The 22231-nt window shown below is 34.3% G+C and overlaps 1 protein-coding gene across 1 annotated transcript; it reads right to left on the reverse strand.

Annotated features, from left to right (window-relative positions):
- Positions 1 to 10115: 10115 nt before the first annotated feature.
- LOC142640929 (OVARIAN TUMOR DOMAIN-containing deubiquitinating enzyme 2) lies at positions 10116 to 19045 on the reverse strand. The gene is made up of 9 exons (XM_075815250.1): positions 18762 to 19045; positions 18140 to 18221; positions 17992 to 18037; positions 17304 to 17412; positions 15065 to 15156; positions 14911 to 14973; positions 14317 to 14432; positions 10576 to 10651; positions 10116 to 10436 (listed from the first exon to the last, which is right to left on the reverse strand). The coding sequence occupies exons 2-9, from the start codon at positions 18202 to 18204 to the stop codon at positions 10380 to 10382; spliced, it is 624 nt and encodes a 207-aa protein (XP_075671365.1). The 5' UTR covers positions 18205 to 18221; positions 18762 to 19045; the 3' UTR covers positions 10116 to 10379.
- Between the last annotated feature and the right edge of the window lie 3186 nt (positions 19046 to 22231).

Consider the following 22231-nt stretch of genomic DNA (forward strand, 5'->3'; position numbering starts at 1 on the left):
TTCTTTTAGTGATAGTATCGTTTATGTAAAAAGATTATGATAAGTTTTATTTTCAAAAATTTATATGAAATATCATATAGATTCACCTTGAAGGGTGCAAGCAATAGTTGAGATTGATTGAAAACACAAGCAATGAGAAATTAAGATAGGGAATAGGAATATGACTCTAAAGTCTCAACATGTCATACGTGGCCAAGGTTGCAATTTATTATTGTGATACATTAATTTAATACTTTTAAGTTACTATTGCAATAATTTTAACTTATAGATGCGATATTTTGTCTAATTCCACTATACATATTTTATTGTATTAATGCTTGGTGTAATAGACTTATTTTGGTGGGTTCTAGTTAGCTCAACTGGCAAAGTCCCTGATGGTTGTACAAGAGATCTGGGGTTCAATCCCCGCCTACACCAAAAATTGATTGGTGTCTTGGTCTGATGATAAAGAGCTATCATTAGGAGCGGACGCCATAGGTTCAAACTATCTATAAAAAAAAAAAATAGACTTATTTTGGTGTAGTGGTTTTTGTGTTTGCAACAAGAAGCATTAGAGTTAAATGAGAAGATGATTGAGTGTGTTAATGAGAAGATGAGAGACTCAAATAAACAACATTAATTACTTACTTTGCATCTCTTGTATTTTGGGATTGTGTGGGGAAGTCATTGGGAATTGATTTAATTTATACTAGTTGAGTTCAACCCCTTCCCCTCTTCATGAAATGCTTGTGCACCAAGCAAATATCAATAGTTAGCAAATTTGATCTGATTAATCCTTACGAGTTCATGCACAAAATGAATAAGAGTACAAATAATAGGTTATGTGAGTGCATAATATTGGCTTTATAGGTGAAAGGGATGAGTTGTAATGAGAGTGAACCTTCCCTATGATAGTATTTTAGAAGTTTTAATACATTAGGAAAAATGTTGCAATAACTTAATACATGAAGAAATCGTTGTAATAAATTAATACCAATTATTTTTTCAATCTATTGTAACAAAAATTTCGAACTAATAGCTTATTACAACAAAGTTTTGTAGGGGTATTGGGCCCAGTAATTTATGAAGGACGGCCCAACGAAGTCTTTTGGGCTAGAAACCCAAATCCGAAAACATCAAAATGATCGTGGAGTATTTAAATGTCCCAAAACGTCCGAGGAGTAGATTTGTCCTCAGAATGTTAAGCCGAGGACATAAGAAGAGAAATTTAGTGTCCCCGAGTTAGGTTATAAAGAGTCCTACAACTATGGGGATACACAGTATACGTGGAGGACAATAAGAAAGAACGGTGGAATGTCTAAAGTAAAGCTGCTACCACCGCCCATACATTAAAAGCTCTGTAATTGATATGCTGACTGTATAGATGGAAGGATGGGACCTGAGCATAGAACTTGGAACTTGGTCCCTAATCCCAGCGGGCTTTAGGGAAGAATGGATGGGACAAGTATCCAGAAATCAGGATTGCAACCGGAAAGTGAAAGATGATGAAGAGAAGGAAAAGAATATAAATAGAAGGGAAGGCATACGAAGAAAGTGGAGGCTTTTGAAGAAAGAAAGAGTGTATGATAATCAATATTTGTATCCAAACTTGAGAAATACTATTATAAACTATCCTCGGAAACAGTCCGAGGAGAAATTCTCAGTCTTACTCTTTACAAACGATTCTTTGTTTTGTTCCATTGGGCCCAAAGCCCGTTCTTTTTGTAATTGTCTAAGCCATCCTTGAAATCTAGATTACAAACTCATCCTCTACAAATTCATTGTGAAGAAAGGCCTTTCAAGCCCATTTCCTTCCAGTCGTGGTTTGGGAATTTGAACTGTGTCCTTACAGTTATCATTGCAATAATTTGATATAAATTATTTTACAATTTATTGCAGTAGCAAACACAAAACTGCAACAAAGATATCATTGTAATAACTTGATATCAATTATTTTTTAATCTATTCCAATGACAAAATGAAATAATTATCTATTACAACAAAGATATCATAACAATAATTTGATTTAACTTATTTTGGTCAATTATTTTCAATTTATTGCAATAAAATTTGTGAAGTAATAGCTTATTACTACATGATATTTATAGCAATAAGTTTTTTATTGAAACAAAGTTGTCATTAAAATATTTGAAATTTATTGCAACGAAATTTTTTGTTACACAAACTTATTACCTTAAATTTTATTGCAACACCTCGTATCTATTGTAATAACTCTAATATTATTGCAATGATTTTTTTTTTTTTGCAATAAATTTTTTTCCTTGTAGTGAACTACTTGCAAAAGATGGGACACAAACTATGAAACTTGGGAGGAGCTGATTGCATGTGTCAATTACCATGTTAATGCAATCTTCCAAGGTGGCAACACTGGCCAAGGTGGTGGTGGTGGTGAGTGGTGGCCAAGGTGCTAGTGGATATGGCAATACTAGCCAAGGTGGTGGCAATGGTTGGGGTGGCAACAATTAATGGCTAGGGTGGTGGTGGTCACCAAGGTGTCATCGTTTTTCATATTAAGTTTGAGTATGGTCAAGTTGGGTTTGAGTCAAGTCAGTTTGAGATTAAGGATTTCATATTAAGTTTGAGTCGAGTTAGTTTTATATTTTAAATAAATTTGTACTCTTTGTTTTAGCTATGTACTTCCTTCCTATAATTAATGACAATGAACGACTCAATTTAGCGTAAAAAACTTATGAATTTGTGTGTGTATGTATGTGTGTATATATATACTAAATATGAATTTTTGTATTTATAAGTACAAAGCGACAATCAATTGCCAAGTTTCCGTGTTATTAACACTGGATGACTCAATTGCTAAGTTTCTACTGTGAGGAGACGCATAAATTTATTTCATTTTTAATGTACCTCACAGTATGTAATTACTAATAGTCTTCTATTTTTTTTTTTAATTTTATAATTTGTGTTAAAAAGTAAATAAATAAATTTAATCCATGAATTATTCATTTTATATAGATGTGAGGTGTTGCAATAAAATTTGAAGTAACGTGTGTAATTGAATGATTCATAGATGTGAGATGTTGCAATAAAATTTTTTTCTTCTCTGGTCGGGTACTTGCTAGAGGACCCGACTGGAGAAGAAGGAAAATTTATTAACGTTAGTAACGTGTGTAATTGGATGAAGAAAAATAAAATAGATGAATCTTTCATTTTATGCTCGTTGTCTATTTGAAATATTTTTTGTTTCTGAATTTCATGTAACATACTAACATCACAAGGCCTACATGGTGTTTAACTATGAGAGCGAATTACCAACTCTTTAGGAAACGTGTACAATATAAGACAACACAAAATTAATGGCACAAACCAACCCAGTTATGTTTTGCTCCTTATTTACTCTTTCCTTTATTTTATGTGACTTAAGATCATTGGCATTAACTCGAACAAATATTCATGTTTATTTTAACATAAAAATATAATATTTTTATTTTACGTGACTAATTTTTAAAAACACTCATATTAAATTATCTATTCTAAAAGTAATTTTAATAAAATATTCAATTTTTATTCACATAACCGCTTTTTTTAAAAACCCACATTACTCGCATACATACACTTGGCCAAAATTTTACATTTTTGCCATTTTATATTGACTATGCAAGTGCTCAAGACCATATAAAACAAATGAAAATGATAAACTTTAGAAATAAGTAGTAACTGAAATTTTTTTTTGAACGTAAAGAGAAAAAAAATCCTAAATTTTAGGAGTTCTCATTTTGAATTCAAAATGAAATTTGTTATTTGACATTTATGACTCTATTTCTAAATGAAGTTATCTTTCATTAATGAGAGTATTATTGAACCACATAAAAGTCTAGTTGAAAAATCGTCTTATATATAGTATAGATTAATGTAATAATGTTTGACATGAATTTGAACTTTTAAGTTTTAACTAATCACCGCATATCATTGGTATGATAGTCACTCCATAAGTATAAGTGTTTATAAGGTGTGGGGAGGCAAGACCTAGAGTTCAAGTTTTAACTATAGTATTTTTCTAAGAATCTTTTAACTATAATTATTATAATGCTAGAGATACCTTCTTCTTCTTTTTTACAAAAAAATTTGATAAGTTGTTGTGGCTAATTTTTATTTGCTCTCATTTGAACCCTTCACTAGCATCACTTTTTCATTTACTAATAATTACTCACCACATTAGTAATTTGTAAAAAAATGGTATCTCTAGCATTTTCCTTATTTATTTAGCATTACTAAGATGTTAGGAATAGAATTATGTGAAAAGAATAATTAAATTGATTTTTTTATTAGAAAAATTATAATGTGGAAAGAATAAAGAATCAATTCAGCCTTAGTTCAACGTTGATAAAATCAAAATGTGTTTTTTTTTTTTTGAGAAACAAACAAACACACACACTCACACGCCAACACCAAAATAACATGCGGCAGTTAGTGTCATAGAGCAAATGATAAACCCATTCTTAAAATGTGTTAATTGGATTACAAATTTCGATTATTGATTTATTTTTTTCAAAAAAAAATGCAAATAATTCCAAAACTAATGCTAATAATTCATTGTTGCCAACTTCAGTATTAATATTCTAATGTTTGAGAATTCTTGAACAAAGAACTTTGACCCCATAATTTTGAATCCCAGTTCCATCCCTGCTGGCATTGGTGGCCGTGAGTTGGAGTCTTGAGATTCAGCCACAAGGGTTTGGGGCTCTGGGCAAAAATGGAGAGCAATTCCAAGTCTTGGCCTAACGTATTATACTTACTGGCCACACATGCACAATGTCATAAAATAAGTACAAATCACATCCTTATCAAAAAAAAAAAAAGTACAAATCACATCGGTGTGGGCTAGCTAGCTCCACTATAGAGAGAGAAGGTATCCGCATGCACATTAAGAAAAAAGAAGGTATCCGTACGTCTTTCTTGCTTTTGTTTTGTTTTGTGTGCCTCTTCAAAACAAAACCCTGAATACAAATTATTAACCTTCATGAACATGATGATGAAGATGAAGAAAATGGCAGCAGAGAGATAAGAGCGGCCACCTAAATCCTACCCGGTGGCTTGTGTATTCCCATGGTAAAGGGAATAATAACCAAGGTTGTCAAAATCGGGATCCTACGTAGGATCGTGGGAAGTAAGTAGGATCGGAGATCGTAAGATTGGATCGTGAATCGTAAGATTCTACCTATTTTCAGATTTTAAGCAAAAAACCTATTGATAGTGACTTTGTATGTTATATAATTACTTAAAATATGAATCCATCCATTTTAAAAAAAAATTGCATCATAAAATGTAATTTGCACGCACTACATCGTTCTTATGTCATTCTAACGAAGCAAAATATATTTAACTTTTGACATAATGTATCTAAAAAGTTCAGTATATGTTTAATTAGCAACTAAGTACCAAAATATTATCTACACATATAAAAAATGTTTTCCAAATTCTAAGTTCTAAATCCAAAATAAGTTAGGCTAATTAGCATATAAAAACTAGCTAACTACAAATTTACAATATGTAATCCAAAAGAGAATTCTCAATCTAAGGTAAACTAGCTAATTAAATAATGAAGATCATGTTTCATAATTTTTCAAATTTTACTTAATTTAGTTAACAAAATAGAAAAATAAACACCTTAAAAGCTTTGTCAAAATCATATGCACAACACAACAATATGGAATCAAGCTATCAAAGTACAAATAAATGATAAACTATTAAGTACTAACTACCAAAACAAATTACCAGAAAGCTTAAAGGCAGCGATGGCTCATGGCAACATCATTGAGAGGGCTGAGAGGTGCTGGGTTTTTGACAATGGAGTGAGGAGGCGTAGGATTGAGGTGTTGGGTTTTTTACTAGGTTTTTTTTTTTTAAACATTAAACTTAAGTTAAGAAAGCTTAAAGGCAGTGATGGCTCACCATTAACAGGGCTGAGAGGTGTTGGGTTTTTGACAGAGGGCTGAGGAGGCGCGGGACAGAGGTGCGTGCTGGAGCTTTGTGTTTCTAAGTAGTTTAGGTTTTGTTTTTGAAAACGTTAAACTTATACCATAGGTTTTTTTGAGATTTTATGTTGACATAGGGGTAAATTTGGGACTTCAATTCATTATTGAGCTTCTAAAACCCGTTGGGCTTGTGAGTTTAGGTTTACCCAAATGAATCTCACTTAAAAAAAAAATTATAAAAAAAAAAAATTCAAGCCAAATGGTAGGATCGGTAGGATCTCATACGATCCTACGATCCTATACGATCCTACACGATCCTACCTACGATTCTAACATTTTTGCGATCCTGCTACGATTTTATTTTTGGTGAGGTGGGATCGTAAAATCGTGCGATTTTACGATCTGGATCGCGATTTTGACAACCATGATAATAACCAAATATTTTGTACCATAACAAATCCCACCAAAACCTACCTTCCTAAAGTTTCCCAATTGCGGAATAAAACCTGTTTGGCTTCAGCTGGTCATGGCTGGTATTTATATTCCAGTATTGTAGATTGCCGCAGCCTCTTTCTGTTGAACCCTATAACCTTAGAGAAAATAACACTACCGCCTTTGAACTTGAACTTGAACTGCATTGACTATTGCATTCTGTCAATGTCATCAACTCCAAGCGAACCAGGTTGCACTTGCATGGTAGTTTTATTTGTTTTGGAACCTCGTTTAATCATGTACTGTGATGATGGAGAATGGATTGAATTAACCTATTTTGACGAATTGAAGCAGATTTTAGAGAAGGCAGGACAATGGCATGAGGTACATGATCGCTTGAAGAACGTACTTTATGATCCCGTTTGCTTGCTGCAACGGTAACTTGTATGCAGTGACAAGAAGTGGTTACATGCTTGTGCAAATTCAAGTCATTCAACCCAATACAGGCTCTGAATCTCCGCCGCCTACCGGACGCTACTAGTTATGTTTATGATAAATCAAAATTTTTAACCGAATCTTGTGGGCAACTCTTCACGCTTGAGATAGTCTATACAAATCGCAGATTCAGAGATATTGTAGGAATTGAGATTCATAGATTTGATTTTGCTAAGAAGGTGTGGTTTAAAGATAAAAAAGTGCCAGGGATCGGGCATTCTTTTTGTCTTTCAAACAACAAATATAATCACGGCCACCGCTGCGTGTTTTCTTGCCCTATAACAGAGATTGAAGGCAACCGTGTATATTTCACACTGGCTGATGATCACAAAAAATTGTACTCATACAACATAGAAAAAGGAAATATTTCGGTCTCTCCACCTTTTCTCTGATACTGCCATCATGGCAATCGTCTTCGATTTGGCTGATGCCTAATCTCAGGTAACATTATACAATATCACGTCTTTGCCTCTTTCTTTTGATCACTTATGTTATTCATTCGTAATACAAAATAAACTAGTCTTATACATATATGTATTTTTTAAACAAATACATTTATTATTATTATTTTTTTTTTTGGGCTCAGTTTTACTACATTAAGCTTATAAAGATACCATTCAATATTCAGGAAATTATTAAAAACTTTTAGCATTTTCCTTTTTGGCTGCCTATATCAATTTGAACGATTTCACATTAGGATTCTTAGGATACTATACTAGCAATTCATTGTCTGAATAACTAAATTGATCAATATTTATTCAAAAATTACCGTAAAGTATGATCTTGGAAGCAGCATGATTGGGCGTCCCCATCTTGAGCACAAATCGGACGTAGGAGTTATGACACATCAAACAATATTTTTTTTTCAAGAATTACTTTTCTAACTTTTAACTTTAATTCTTTGTTTAATATTGTATAATTCTTAAAAATTATAATATTTGGTTATTAATAAATGATAGTCTTGTTAGTATTTGATGGGCCAGACTAATTTTGAAATTAATTTTATTCTAAACATCATTTAACAGCTATGGATATACGAAAAACAAACGCACTGTGTCTGTGTTTATGCCCGTGCTTTCTTTTATTATTTTGCTAGACATTATGCCCGTGCTTCCTAGAATATGATTGTCTGCAATGATGATCATGTTGATTATATTTTATGTATTATTTCTTATTGTTCTTTGCTGACATAAAAACACGCTTATGTATACAAGGTTAGTGAATACATTGAAAGAAGTGAATGACAGTTAGAGCATCACATTAGTGGTGCTAAATAGTTATATTTCTATTTTTAACATCACCAAATACCAAAATGTGCCCTACATTGCTTTTTTATTTGTACATTCATACTACTTTTGATTATTTTACTCATTTTTATTATTATTTCTCTTCTACTGCATTCACATTGGTATTATTTGTGCGTTCACACTTCTTTTACTCATTTTTTTATATAGCGTTTACTGCTATATATTGTTTGTGCATTCACATTGCTATTGTAATATTTATTTTATTGTGATGTTTATATTATTTTATTGTATTGAAAATTAAAATAGATCCACTAATGTTGAATGTTTTGTAAAATGAATAGGTAAAATAAATAAAGTAGCTTTTTGTGGTGCCAAATAACTAAAAAAATAGTTCCACTGCCGTGGATGCTCTAATAGGGAAGAACAAGTGTGGCAAAGTCCACGAAAAAGTAAATTATATAAAGAATGTGGAAGACAGTACAATTGATACACTGAAGTACATTTAACTCACCTTCCTTTTGACATTGTTAAACTGATTGCCAAGCGACTCTTTTTAGTTGATTATTTACACTTTCGCGCTACTTGTAAAATGCTCCATTCAGCATCACCTCAAATCCAATGGAGAATTGAAGCGCAGAAGTTGGAAAACCCTGCTTTATGTCCAAGGCTAGTGTTATTTGGGAAAGAGAGTGGCTGTTCTTTCGTTGACCCAAAGCATGGTGACAAATATCACATTAACTTGCCGCAAGCGATAAAAGAAAGCAGCATAATTTGTAGCTCAAAAGATGGTTGGCTGCTCTAACTGTAGACTTATCAACATTCTTTTTCAATCCATTTACGCAAGCGATTCTTCCGTTGCCAGATTTCTTCAGAATTCGGAACTCTTGCATTCTCGTCAACCCCATCCTCTTCAGAATGTGTAGTTGTTGAGATTGAGCAGGGCCGCAATAAACCAAAATTCGTTATACACTTTTGTAGCCCAGGGGATGACTATTGGGATGAGTGTGAAGGTGATGATACAAACTTTCTCTTTGGCTGCAATAGCCCAGTTTTCTACAAAGAAGCATTTTTTTGGGTAGGGAAAGAAATCTTGGAATTCTAAAGCTAAACGATGAAAAGCCTAGTTTCAATGTTCTTAGCAAGCCTAAACCACCTTGCAATGGTAACCTCCAAAAGTTTCTAGTAGAATGTAATGGTGAGCTCTTATCAGTATTTGTGGCTCCATTTGGAAAGTGGGTTCGAGTTTTCAATCTGAATGAATCAAAGATGACTTGGATTAGAGTTCAAAATTTGGGCAATTATATGCTTTATGTTAGTCGTTCATTGTCCTTATCTGCAATAGCAAAAACACCTGGAGAACAAAATTTAGTTTCCTAGATTTTATGGGCAAAGCATTGTCTTCCATTCACTAGAGACAGACGATTATCATTCGTTTGAGAGCAAGGATGTTGTCAGTTTTTATAGCACAACAGAAGGGTTGTACTGTGGTTGGATCGAAGCTAGGTGGTGCTAGACATTTCACATTTGGTAGTATGTCCTCTTCTTGTATTGAATACAGATAAGTTATGGACTATGGTAATGTTCAATAGTTTGTTGAAATATGCTCGTTGTTTTCAGTTTTAGACCAAGCTAGGTGAGTTTGCTTTTGTACTTTTGATTAGAGTAATGTTGCAAACAGTTAGCTAATCACATCAGATGTAATATGTAACTTTGTTTATCATAAAGTATTACGGAGGCATATATTCTAGAGTGAAATTGACACTAAATGTATATTATTTATATATATACCATCTTATACAACTCTTAAATCAAAGGAACCTCATTTTTGTTATATGCGTGTTTCAAGTAATATATTCCACATTCATGAGTACTGACGTAGCTTCTGCAGTAGCTGTAAATGAATGAGAGTTCAATCATGGCATTGTGGACTAAACGAAATTGAGCATGTTGAACTTTTTTTTTTGTTGTTCAGGAAAATGAGCATATGGAACAAATATAGGAACCACGAGGATGCACATGAACCAATAATATACAACAGGGTGATTAAAATACAATACAATCTTATTACATTTTCCTAAGAAAAAATATAATCTTCTCATTTGGTACAACATATTATTCAGCAACAATAGTTCCCAAAGAACATATTATCAGTTATTAATTTTTCAATTATAACTCACTTCGCCAAACCTTACAGACAAAGCAAAGGGTCAAGTCCTAAAGAAGCTCACTGTGATAAAATGGGACAACATGGTGGCTTTGCTTTCCATAGTTACTGTCATCTGTATTCTTGAAAGTTGACATGGCCTGTAGCTTGAGCATGTTCCACAGCCTCCTATACATTAAAAAAACAAAAGAGTCGGTGAGTATCATAAGAAATCAAGAAATCAAGCTATGGTGGGTACCAGGTTTTAAAAAGGTACAAATAAAAAATAAAATTGAAGCAAGCCTAATTTTTATTCATAAGAAATGACCTTCTGGCCGATTACTCCAATTTGGCATACTCCACAACGCAAAGTGAAGTTGGCAGTATCAGTAAATCTCCTCTTCCTGGAAATAACAGGATGTAATTAACACAAATTGCACACCATAAATCCAAAAAAAAATAAAATAAAATAAAGTCTACACATTAATCATTATCAATGCAAGTACATCTACAAAGTAACATGAAAACTAGGAGCAGACCATAAAGGATGTAACTCATTATAGAGTAGGATTTCAGAAGCAAAATGTCACATAAGAACATTGCCCCAATGTCAACAAAATGCAAAACCTCAAATATTTTGATTATTCAAAAACATAATAAGAATATTTTATTTAATCTCCAGTTATAAACTTCCCGACTAGCTGGGTTAGCCACATTATCCTCAAAGAACTAGTGAATTTATTGAAGGGACAAATTATTCATGGAACTTTACCATCAGCATCAGGCAGATGACAAAAATCTGCTTCATCACATTATCCTCCAGCCTTGTTTTGCCAATAAATTTCTCATACAATTTTAAGATGACCTTAACTATCTGTTGGTCCACGAATTTATGGCTAACTAGTGGGGACTGTAATACAAGCTTTTTCCATGCAAAAGCATCAAGCCGGCTCCAACGAAATACTATCAGAGGATTGTGTGATGAAGCAGATTTTGGCAGGGGATTGTGTTATGAAGCAGAATTTTGGCAGGATTATGACCATACATTGGAACAAATCACAATGGCTTATTTCTCAAATATTTTTTGGTCCAATGGACCAACAGACTCCACAGCAGTAGTAGATGCAGTGCAACCAAGAGCTACTGAGCTAATGAATGCAACCTTGACTCAAGATTTTAGAGCTGAGGAAGTGATAAAAGCTTTGAAGTAAATGCATCCAAAAATCACCGGGTCCTGACGGTATGCCTCCTCTCTTTTATTTGCATTATTGGTCAGTAGTTGGTAATTGTGTAACACAAACAGTCCTTAATTCCCTTAACCATGGTATCATTCTCCCAAAGTTTAATGAAACCCACATTGTGCTTATCCCAAAAGGGAAAAATCCGACAAAGAGCACCCAATACAGGCCCATAAGTCTTAGTAATATTGCGTCCAGGCTTGCTTCTAAAGTCTTGGCCCCAATAGACTAAAACGTTTGTTTCCCCACATCATAAGTGAAAACCAGAGCGTTTTTATGTGTAACCGCCTTATTACTGATAATATGTTAGTAGCCTTTGAAACAACGCACCATATTAGTCAAAATACAAGTGGTAAGGTGGGAGAGGTGGCTTTGAAATTGAATATGAGTAAGGTGTATGATCGGGTGGAATGGGGGTGCTTAGAAAAAATAATGCAGAAGATGGTTTTTGACGAGAAATGGGAGAATATTATGATGAGGAGTGTAAGCACTGTTACATACTATGTTAAAATTAATGGGAGATCTCGAGGCTGCATCACTCCTACTAGGGGTCTGCGCCAAGGAGACCCTCTCTCTCTATATTTGTTCTTACTTTGTGCAAAGGGACTATCAGCATTGCTAAAACAATCAGTGGAACAAGGATTACTGAAAGGAGTAACAGCATGCCAAGGTGCACCATAAATATCACACCTTTTCTTTGCAGATGATAACCTTATATTCTGTTGGGCCATAAAGGAGAAATGCTCAAATCTAGAGAAGGTTCTAGGAACATATGAAATAGCCTCTGGTCAGCAATTGAATCGTGAGAAGACTTCCCTATTCCTCAACCGTAACACACCTCAAAATATTCAGGATGATATTAAATCTAGATTCGGTGCAGAGGTCATTTGAAAGCATGAGAAATATCTTGGCCTTCCATCCTTGGTCAGAAAGAATAAATGCAATACTTTTCGATAACAGATTGAAAGGCTGGATAATAAGCTTTCAACATGGAAAGAAAAGCTTCTTTCACAAGCAGGCAAACAAATCCTCATTAAGACCGTCGCCCAAGCAGTTCCTACCTATACCATGAGTGTGTTCAAGCTTCCGAATGCATTGTGTGATGAGATGACAGTCATAGTCTGTAAGTTCTGGTGGGGGCAGTCAAATGAGAGGAATAAGATTGCTCAGTTGAGTTGGGATAAAATGTGCCTACCAAAGGAGGAGGTTGGTCTAGGATTTCGGGACTTAAAGGCCTTTAATCTAGCGTTATTGGCAAAACAAGGCTGGAGGCTACAAACTTGCACAAATACTTTACTGCATAGGGTCTATAAAGCTATATATTTCCCAAATGGCGACTTCCTTACCACTGAACTTGGAAATCATCCATCTTTTGCTTAGAGAAGTATATTTTCGGCTCAGAGTGTTGTCCAGCAAGCATATAGGTGGCAGCTTGGAAATGGGGCCTCAATTGTGATTTGAAAAGAAAAATGGTTACCTAAACTATCTACTTTTCAAATCTCAAACCCATTGGTTGGCTGCCCAGCAGATGCGAAGGTTAGTTGTTTGATTGATCATCGTTTTGTTACTTGGCAAGCAAATACGGTAAAACAGGGTTTTGCACCTGATGATGCGAAGGTCGTTTTGAGCATCCCATTGAGTTATAGACTCCCTGCGGATCGACTGATATGGGCTTACACTCCTAAGGGCAACTTTACCGTGCGTAGTGCTTATAGAGTTGCCCTGTTGTCTTCATCAAATCCAAGCCCTGAAACTTCAAGCTGTTGTAATCGAGGTTTATTTTGGAAGACTTTGCGGGAACTAAATATGCCAAATAAAATCAAGACTTCTGCATGGCTTGCAAGCAGAAATATACTTCTTACGAAGGCCAACCTTTGTCATCGAAAGGTTTTTGATAAGCTGGTTTGTGAAGCCTGTAGTTTGGAAGCTGAAAGTAGCAGACAATTACTTTGGAATTGTGAAATAGCCTGTGAGGTGTGGAATTTATCTGGTCTACTGATTGAAACTCAGGGGGTACACTTCACAGAATTTATAGACCTCTTGAGGCATCTCAAATCCGTACAACAGATGGGCAATGATCTTTTGGAATTGGTTATAGCAACTTCCTGAAGCATGTGGTTCAACATAAATGTTGTTCGACAAGGGAAGACACGGCAGTCGGCTGCTATGGTTCTGCAGAAGGCGAGAATGCTGCACGACTAGTTCCAAGTGGCAAATGCCCAACCATATAAGGCCGTGGTGAGTGACACAGCCTGGTGGACTAACCCCACATCTCCTTGGTACAAGATTAATGTGGATGGCGTAGTCTTTGAACAACAAGAAGCATCAGGTGTGGCTATTGTCATCAGAGATCATTAAGGTATGGTAGCAGCTGCAATGAGTAAAAAAATACACTTTCCACTGGGACCTTTGGAGGCTGAAGCAAAACCTTTGGAGGAAGCAGTAGATTTTGCTTGGGATGTTGGAATCCAGGATGCCCACTTTGAATGTGATTCACAATTAGTTGTGGATGCAGTAGTAGGCATGACCAGTCCACAGGTTACATTATTAATATCATAGCAGGGATATGTGAGAGTCTACAGGTGTTCAGGTCAGTGCAAGTTTCACATGTTAAGAGGGAGGGTAATCGACCAACGCACATCTTGGCACAATTTGCCAAGGGCATTGATAATTATGTAACATGGATAGAGGAAAATCTGAATAGTATTGAGTCTGTTGTGGCTCAAGATGTACTGAATTTATCTTCTTCTTAATAAAGTTCTAGTCTTTTCATAATTAAAAAAAAAAAAAATATATATATATATATATATATATATATATATATATATTACCTTTGCTGCTCCTTAGTAAAATTCAGAGCAAGCCCCTCAACTGGACCAATGGTCCCGTCCTGTACAGCAAAAATAGTCTGATCAAACTCCTCTGGAGCTCCCTCAGAGGGTGACATCTGTCAATACAAAATAGAAAAATGCACCTCGTAAGAGAAAATTATACTTAAAATAATAATTATATCAATAATAATTTGGGCAAGCAGAAAAAATAATAATAATAATAATGAAAGCACACAAGGTGAACAGATGGAACTATTAACTATAAAATTCCATAGTCTACCGAGTTTAAACCAACATGTGTTCCCTTGAAAAATTTCATTGTTAACAAGAAATAAACTTATCAGGCCAATAACAGTAAAAACTGCTTAGCAAGTTCTTTTTCTTAAGTTCCCTTTTTCTTTCTTGAATCCCAAAACACATACAAGATGACAGACGGTTAAGATCATCTTAAAATTGTACTTGGCAAGATGATTTTGCAGAGGGGCTAAAGAGATGGCAGAATGTATAACTCCTACATATGGGTAGTTTTATTCGTTCTGAATATTCATTTAAATGGAGAATCAAAAAGAAGGTGAAATAATCTGAACCACATACGGCTAAAGCATCATAATGAAGCCCATCATAAATCAGCATAACTCTTTCAGAATACTTCTTTTCCTGTCCAATAGCACCCCAAAAAAGAGTAAATACTCAGAGTTGGCAAGTAGACTAGATTCAGATGAACAGAAAACATATTCCAAATGCTAACCTGACCATACAAATCACATCGTGTGGTCTGAATATCATATGCTGCGATTTCACGTCCATAATAATCAGCTAATATTGAAAGCTCAATGGCACCTTCACAGATAATATAAAAGTAACAAATTTAGCAGAATGAAACAACAGAAGATCAAAGACTTCCTAGTGCATCATTGTGATTAAATACACCAAACAGTTCAACAAAAGCAGAAAGAAACTTCATGCCACTTTTATCAAGAGAACCATTTGCCACACATTTTTTATACAAAGACGAGCCAAACACATTCTCAATATTTAAAACTCAAAAACTTTTTATGGTAGTGGATTCTCTAAGCTATGCTTTGTATAAGTCCAGATTGAGTATTCCAGTTGGCAATCAGAAGACAACCAAAACACACTAAAATGCACTGCATGATAGGTTTTCTTTTACATATTGTTGGTTATCAGGAAGAAACTGAATAGAAAAGCTACTGGATTCCTACAAACAAAAGGTCCACCCCTATTCATTCACCATATCCAATTTCTTTTTACTTCCATCTTCTCTGGAATCTAATGATACACTAGTTAAGAACTTAAGCACATTGTACAAACATAACCAGCATAGCCAGTACTAGTAAAGCTAACTGACTTGAACCACTACATAATGAATTAGGGAAGAACTTAAAGAAATGAACAAAAGACACTAAACCTATGGCAATCACATGTGGCATCACATGTTTGGCAAATAGTCAATGCTATTTATACTGATACAGTTTTTGTACATTTGAACATGTGCAAACAACTTCACGTGACTTCAAAAAAGATAACTGAAAATATTCTCTCTCTATTTCTCCTGTTTTGGGAGGAAATAATCCAAAAAACAACTATATCATTTTCAAGTGAACCATTTGAAAAAACCATGTTGTCCAAGCATCATTGGGACTGTAAACAAGCCAAACTCAAGGCCTGTCATTACTGCCCTTCAAAGTTCATCAGTACTATAAAAATGTGCAACATCATGCTTGAACTAATGTGGCATATTTATCAATATATCCAAAAAAACTGACATGAAGACTTCATAACCATATATAGAGTAGAGTATATGGTGGCATCTTAACATATCAAGAAATACAAAAAAATAGGTATTATGCAGTTGATAAAGGTTCATGATAAAAAAAATTGAGTTGATCTGCCTATTAATGATTGTGAAAGCTTTTACAGGATGCATACTACCTTGGGGGATGCAGGTAGGCCCAGCCCAGGCTTGTACGGTTAAGGTTGTTGTACACAACCTCATAAAAAATGAATAAAAAAAAAAAAAAAAAAAACCATGTTTCCATTCCCAAACTTACACCTAATTAATCAACTGATACCTTTACAGTTTCTTTTATTTTTTTCACTCATAGGGGGAGGGAAAAAGCAAAGGAACCACCAAATGTGCTTTTAGAAAGAATCAAGAATCTAAATCCTTTATAAAAAAAATTTTGATATAATTCAACCAGAATAAAAATTGAGCTGTCCATTATACTGGAAAGGAATTAATAGATCATCAATTACCCCAATTGCAACATAGCAGAAAAAAATGATCAACTAAACCAGTTTTGTGAGATTACAACAAACTCGTCCACACTATTCAATGCGAGCAGAGATATTTAAGGCCAAATGGCAAAAGAATCCACAAGGTTTACCAAGTTTAACATTATATAGAACTTTAAGGAATTACTCTGTTTGGTTAATCAATAACTTGACCACTATACAAAACAAAATATGCTGTAAATCCTCAACAAGATAAGTTTTACCCTCCAAAAATAATTTTACATATTTTAAATTTTTAATAGTGATAAAGAATCAATAACTGCAGATGTGAGAGGCAGGTTGCATTATTCTTCAATTTTACCACTAGAATTTCTATCCTTTCTGAACTGGAACTAGCTAGAATGGTACCCTAAGGCAACCTTGAGCAATAGGGTCAACATGCAAGGCGATCAAATTTAGTAGTCATCCTATGCTACAGCAAGCCCAAACCCAGGAATAAATGCAGCAACAATTATCTTTAAAAAATGGGTGTCACTTTCTACAGTTAAAAGGATAAAACTCTACAATTCCTTATGCATGCCTTACATACTGCTAGACAACGAAAAACCAGCAGCAATTGCAAGGATAAATTAACCCAGGATAGTCATTATTCAGACCCATTTGGTTTCAGTTACATCATATGGACATGAAGCCTCCCCTAATTAAGAATAGAAAGTTCAAGTTCAACAAACCTCCCCACTTCTCTGAGTCAAGAATCCAAGTACAGTAGTCTTCATTTGACTTTCCAAGAAATGCTTCAGAGTATTTTGTTGGATCACTTGCCACTGTTGCAGCTATAACCTTCAAAAATTACAGACAAATTTGTAAGGATAAAAAAAGTAAATAAAACAATATATATGCCATCAATGAATGCTTGAAGTATAACCAGAACAGGACCAATTTTTAAAACATTTTTTTCCTAAATTCTGATTTTCATCTTTCTAATTTTGAATCAATTTGGTCTATGCATTTGATATGGTGATGCAAGGAACACCAAAAATTATCCCTATTTTCCTACACTGTCCTGCATCATATGGAATAGTAGATGGTAAGAAGCTCAAATTGAAAGCTTCAAGATGCAAAATATTTACAGTTAACAGTATAGAATAAATGGTTTAACAAAACATCTAAATAGAACATTAAGTACTTCATCAGCAATTTCAAGATTTACACCAAAGATACAAGGTTTATAAAGCTACACAGAGAATGAAATTTACTCACACAGATTCTGCAAGATATCAAAATTTAACATTAAAATCCCTAATCAAATGTTAGCAATTTTCAAAAGAAAAACTCTTAGAATCAAGTTATCCCAGCTAACAAGTTCAAAGATTTATACTATAACATTGGCACCGAAGATTAGGTGCTATAGACTGTAACCTGTCTCAACTCAGAGGCTTTGTGTTTGTCATGATCCATGACAAACCTGCAAATCAAGAAACAACAGAAAAATAGATTAAACATAACCAATGAACACACTTTATCATAATTAAAAAAAGCAAACAGAGGTTTTGTGATCTGAGCTTACCCAACAGCATTAAAGAGGCAACTATTGTCCGAGGGAATGACCCTTCTCACAACAATACCTTCCATGTTAATGAGAAATAGACCTTTAAAACAATCACAACAACACAGTATGTTTTAGAATTACATATAAATATGAAAAATGTTCCATATTTTATCTCCATACTCTACCTTACAACACACATACACACAGAAAGAGAGAAGCCCATTGTGTATAAAAACAAAATTTTAAAACTTCATGGGACACATAAAAAGACATGCATAGAAATTAAAAACGAAAATCTCAAAACTTATAAAAATAAGAAGAAAGAAAATAGCAGAAACTACTAAATCTAAAACCCACTAACAAAAAAAGACTAACCATGCATACCCAGGTAAAAACTTTCAACCAAAAAAAAAAAAACTCAAGATTCAAAATATTTACAAATCCGAGCGGAATTCCCACAAAGGAAAACCAACCCAGGTAACAAAATACATCATTTCAGAGTAAACATGAGAAACTACCTGCTGAATTTGCACCCACAAATTTAAAAAGAAATTATAGATCTACTACAGCACCAAGAATAGCATTAAATTCAAGAAAACTAATGGAACAAGTTGAAAAGGATAAAATTTAGGATCTTTACCTGTGTTTTTTGTATTGTTCTGGTTTTGTTTGGGTTAAGAAAAAGGAGCAAAGCCAAAAGAGTCTTTGAGATGAAGAGGTGATGTTGGGTGGGTTATAGCAGTTAAGCTCAATATAAATATAATGGGTTTGGTTGTTGCGAAATTTACATGGCAATCAGGCAATGGATTGGAAACTTATTTAGCATTTTTTTTCATTTCTCAATTAAAAGTAGGCGCCGAATAGTTTCCACTGTTTTTGGATGTGGGTTGTGTTTTTTTTTTTTTTAATTGCACTTTCGGCAATGGTTTCCATGGAATCCAAACTATACAATAAGGAGTCCTAGTGGATTTGGAAAATGATGTGTGTTACATCATGATGATGATTGGTGACTTTGACATTCCAAACATTTTTTTTTTTTTTTTTTTACTATTAAGTTTTTAGAAATATTGAGACAGGTACACAATAAATTTAACAACTTAATTTTCACTAATTTTTATTTAAATCTATCATTTACATCAATTTTTTATTCATGGTTAATAATTTGTTACATTAGTATGTATCAAATTTATTGTGTCTGTACCTAGATTTTCATATTTTATTTCAAGATAACATAACATAATGCTTTGGTTAAGTAAATAACTTGTAATGGCCTGGAGACTCGGAGATTGAGTAAAAAAAACAAGCATGTAGCTTCTTGGATGTAACATATTATCTGGTGTTCTTTTGCAGTAGCTTTACGAAAGAGATCTTTTTAACGTGTAGAAACAACATTCTTGATTCTCCTTGCCTTAAAAAAAATATATTTTTTGGGGTTTCTTTTGTTTCCAATGATAAATTTTTGGATAAATTAGAATTATATATTATACGAGTCTCCTTTAAGGTTATTAAGGTTATTAAAATGATACTCTCCATCCAAGGTTTCTATAAATCTAACCAATCTATATCCTCTCACACTATTATTTTCTTGAAACCCGTCCAGTTCGGAGATTTTTGGGCATGCATTTGGAATAGGATATTGTTGATCTAATGAAGATTGGATCAAATTAGCTATCAACCAAAGACTATCTTATTAGGAGATTGGGCTTTGATGATACAAATTGTGTGCTGTGTGGGGAAGGAGTGGAAACAGTGGCTCATTTGTTTATAAATTGCCATATTGCCAGGTCAATTTGGTTAAATCGGATTTGATGAAGGTGTGGAGCATTCTTGTTAAGCCTCTCATATGCTATAAATCCTATTTTTTAACATTTAAACCCCCAAAAACCATCTTCATCAAACCTGGTATATGTTATAAAATTTACAATCTTGCTACAGTGCAATCTCATTTTTGAGACAGCACTATAGCTGTATTGTAAAATAAAAAATAGTTTTTTATTCCCAACCAACTTTATGATCTCTCATTCTCTTTCCTCTCTCTCTCACTTCTTTCATCTTTGTTCTCTCTTCTCTGTTCTCTTTCCTCTCTTCGTGGTTCATGGTCTGTCGTGCTTGTCACCGGTCTCTGCACGTCATCGATCTCTACTTGTCGCCGGTCTCTACTTGTCGCTGATCTCTCTGCTCTCAATCACTCAATCTCTCTACTCTTCGTCTGCAACGTCGCCGATCTCTCTACTCTCCATCACTCGATCTCTACTCTTTGGCCGCAACGTCGCCAGGTCGCCGCTGCTCCGATTCGCCTTCCTACTCGCCCTCACCAGTTCAGATCTATGATTATCTCTCTCTTATGTTCCGATTTGCAAGTTGTAGGTTCCGATTCGCCCTCACCAGTGGGGGGTTTTTTTTTTTTTCTACTGTGGTTGGTGGTGGTGAGTGGATGTGGTGGTTGTGGGTGGTGGGTTTTGTGGTGACTGTTGGTAGTGTGCACCGCCGGTGCTGTGAGAAAGAGAGAGACAGAGGAGAGAGAAAAAATAAAAAAAAATTATTGAAAAATAATAAAAAAACAATATTTAAATGAAATTGTAAAAAAAATATAAGTTTTAATATAGGTTATATTGTAAAGTGGTGTGTTATATGTTATAAAATTGGGTTTTGAGATGGTAAATATTAAATTTTTTGGAATGCTTGATAAGAATGCTCTAATAAATTTAGCCTTAAACTCTGCCATCCGAATGATGAACCATGAGCAACAAGAAAAGAAATTGACTGAGTTGTGCACCATATAGTTGGCATTTGTTAAATTAATTTTAATCATTTAACTACACAATTCTAAGTTCTAATACTTCCACTCACGTATAACTCAAGACCTCTTGCTCTTATACCATAATAAATTATCAATTATTCCTAAAGTTTAAGTTGTTGGGATTTGATAAATTTAATAATTTAATCACACAATTCTAAAGTTCTAATAGCATTTACTCTATATTCTATATGGAATCTGAGAAACCAAATTGTGCATAGTGGGGGCCAGGTTAACACCACGAATCTCATATGCAATTTGGAAAGAAGAGTGCTAAAATATGCAAACTCATTGGTGCATGTAGAGGATGGGGTGATGGGTGAGAGTTTGGCATCTGGGAACCCCTCCTTGTGATTGCGTAGAACTTAATGTAGATGCCGTTAGTATTAGAGAATTCACCACACTCTCCGTTGTGGCTAGAAATGAACATGGGCATGGGGAATATGCATATGCATTGGTGGGTTCAGAAATTATTTTCATAGTGGTCATTAAAAAACTTAAATTATACAATATTTAATAAAAAAGAAAGTTATATCTCATTATCAATGTTGCATACTATATCTCTTTCAAAATTTTAGTTAAATAATTTTTTTTTTTTTTTGGATTTTTCTTTTTGTTTGTAAAGGCTCAATATATTGTTAAAATGACCAAAATTTGACTACAAACTTATTGTAGCCTAAAACTACAACTTTTACTAAACAAATTAACATGAATACATATTTTGAAAATCTAACTGTTGAATTTTATATTTTTGTTATGTTCTTAAAACACATATCAAGTTTCATTTCAATGAGATGTTATTTACTATTTGATCCATAAACTTTTTTTTGTGTATAATTTTAGACTACAAAAACTCAAAAATTAAATATTTGATTGATAACATAAGCTATTTGTGAGGATACTTCCCCAATTAATCGGATTTATCCGCTTTGGAGAGCCAGTCCCTCACGGTTTATCGGCTCGTCCCCGAGTGCAGGCAGGATTTTCACCAGGAGCAAGGGCTAGACCTTGGACTCGCAGGCTTGACACCAAATCCCACATCGGTTAGAGTTCCCTCCCACATATGGTTTATAAGCTTCTCAGAGTGCTAGTAATGGTACACATATGGTCGCTCCAGAAGCTTATAAACCATATGTGGGAGGGAACTCTAACCGATGTGGGATTTGGTGTCAAGCCTGCGAGTCCAAGGTCTAGCCCTTGCTCCTGGTGAAAATCCTGCCTGCACTCGGGGACGAGCCGATAAACCGTGAGGGACTGGCTCCCCAAAGCGGATAAATCCGATTAATTGGGAAAGTATCCTCACACTATTTATC

The sequence above is a fragment of the Castanea sativa genome, chromosome 6 (genome assembly GCF_040712315.1).
Source record: "Castanea sativa cultivar Marrone di Chiusa Pesio chromosome 6, ASM4071231v1".
NCBI classification, from domain to species: Eukaryota; Viridiplantae; Streptophyta; class Magnoliopsida; order Fagales; family Fagaceae; genus Castanea; species Castanea sativa.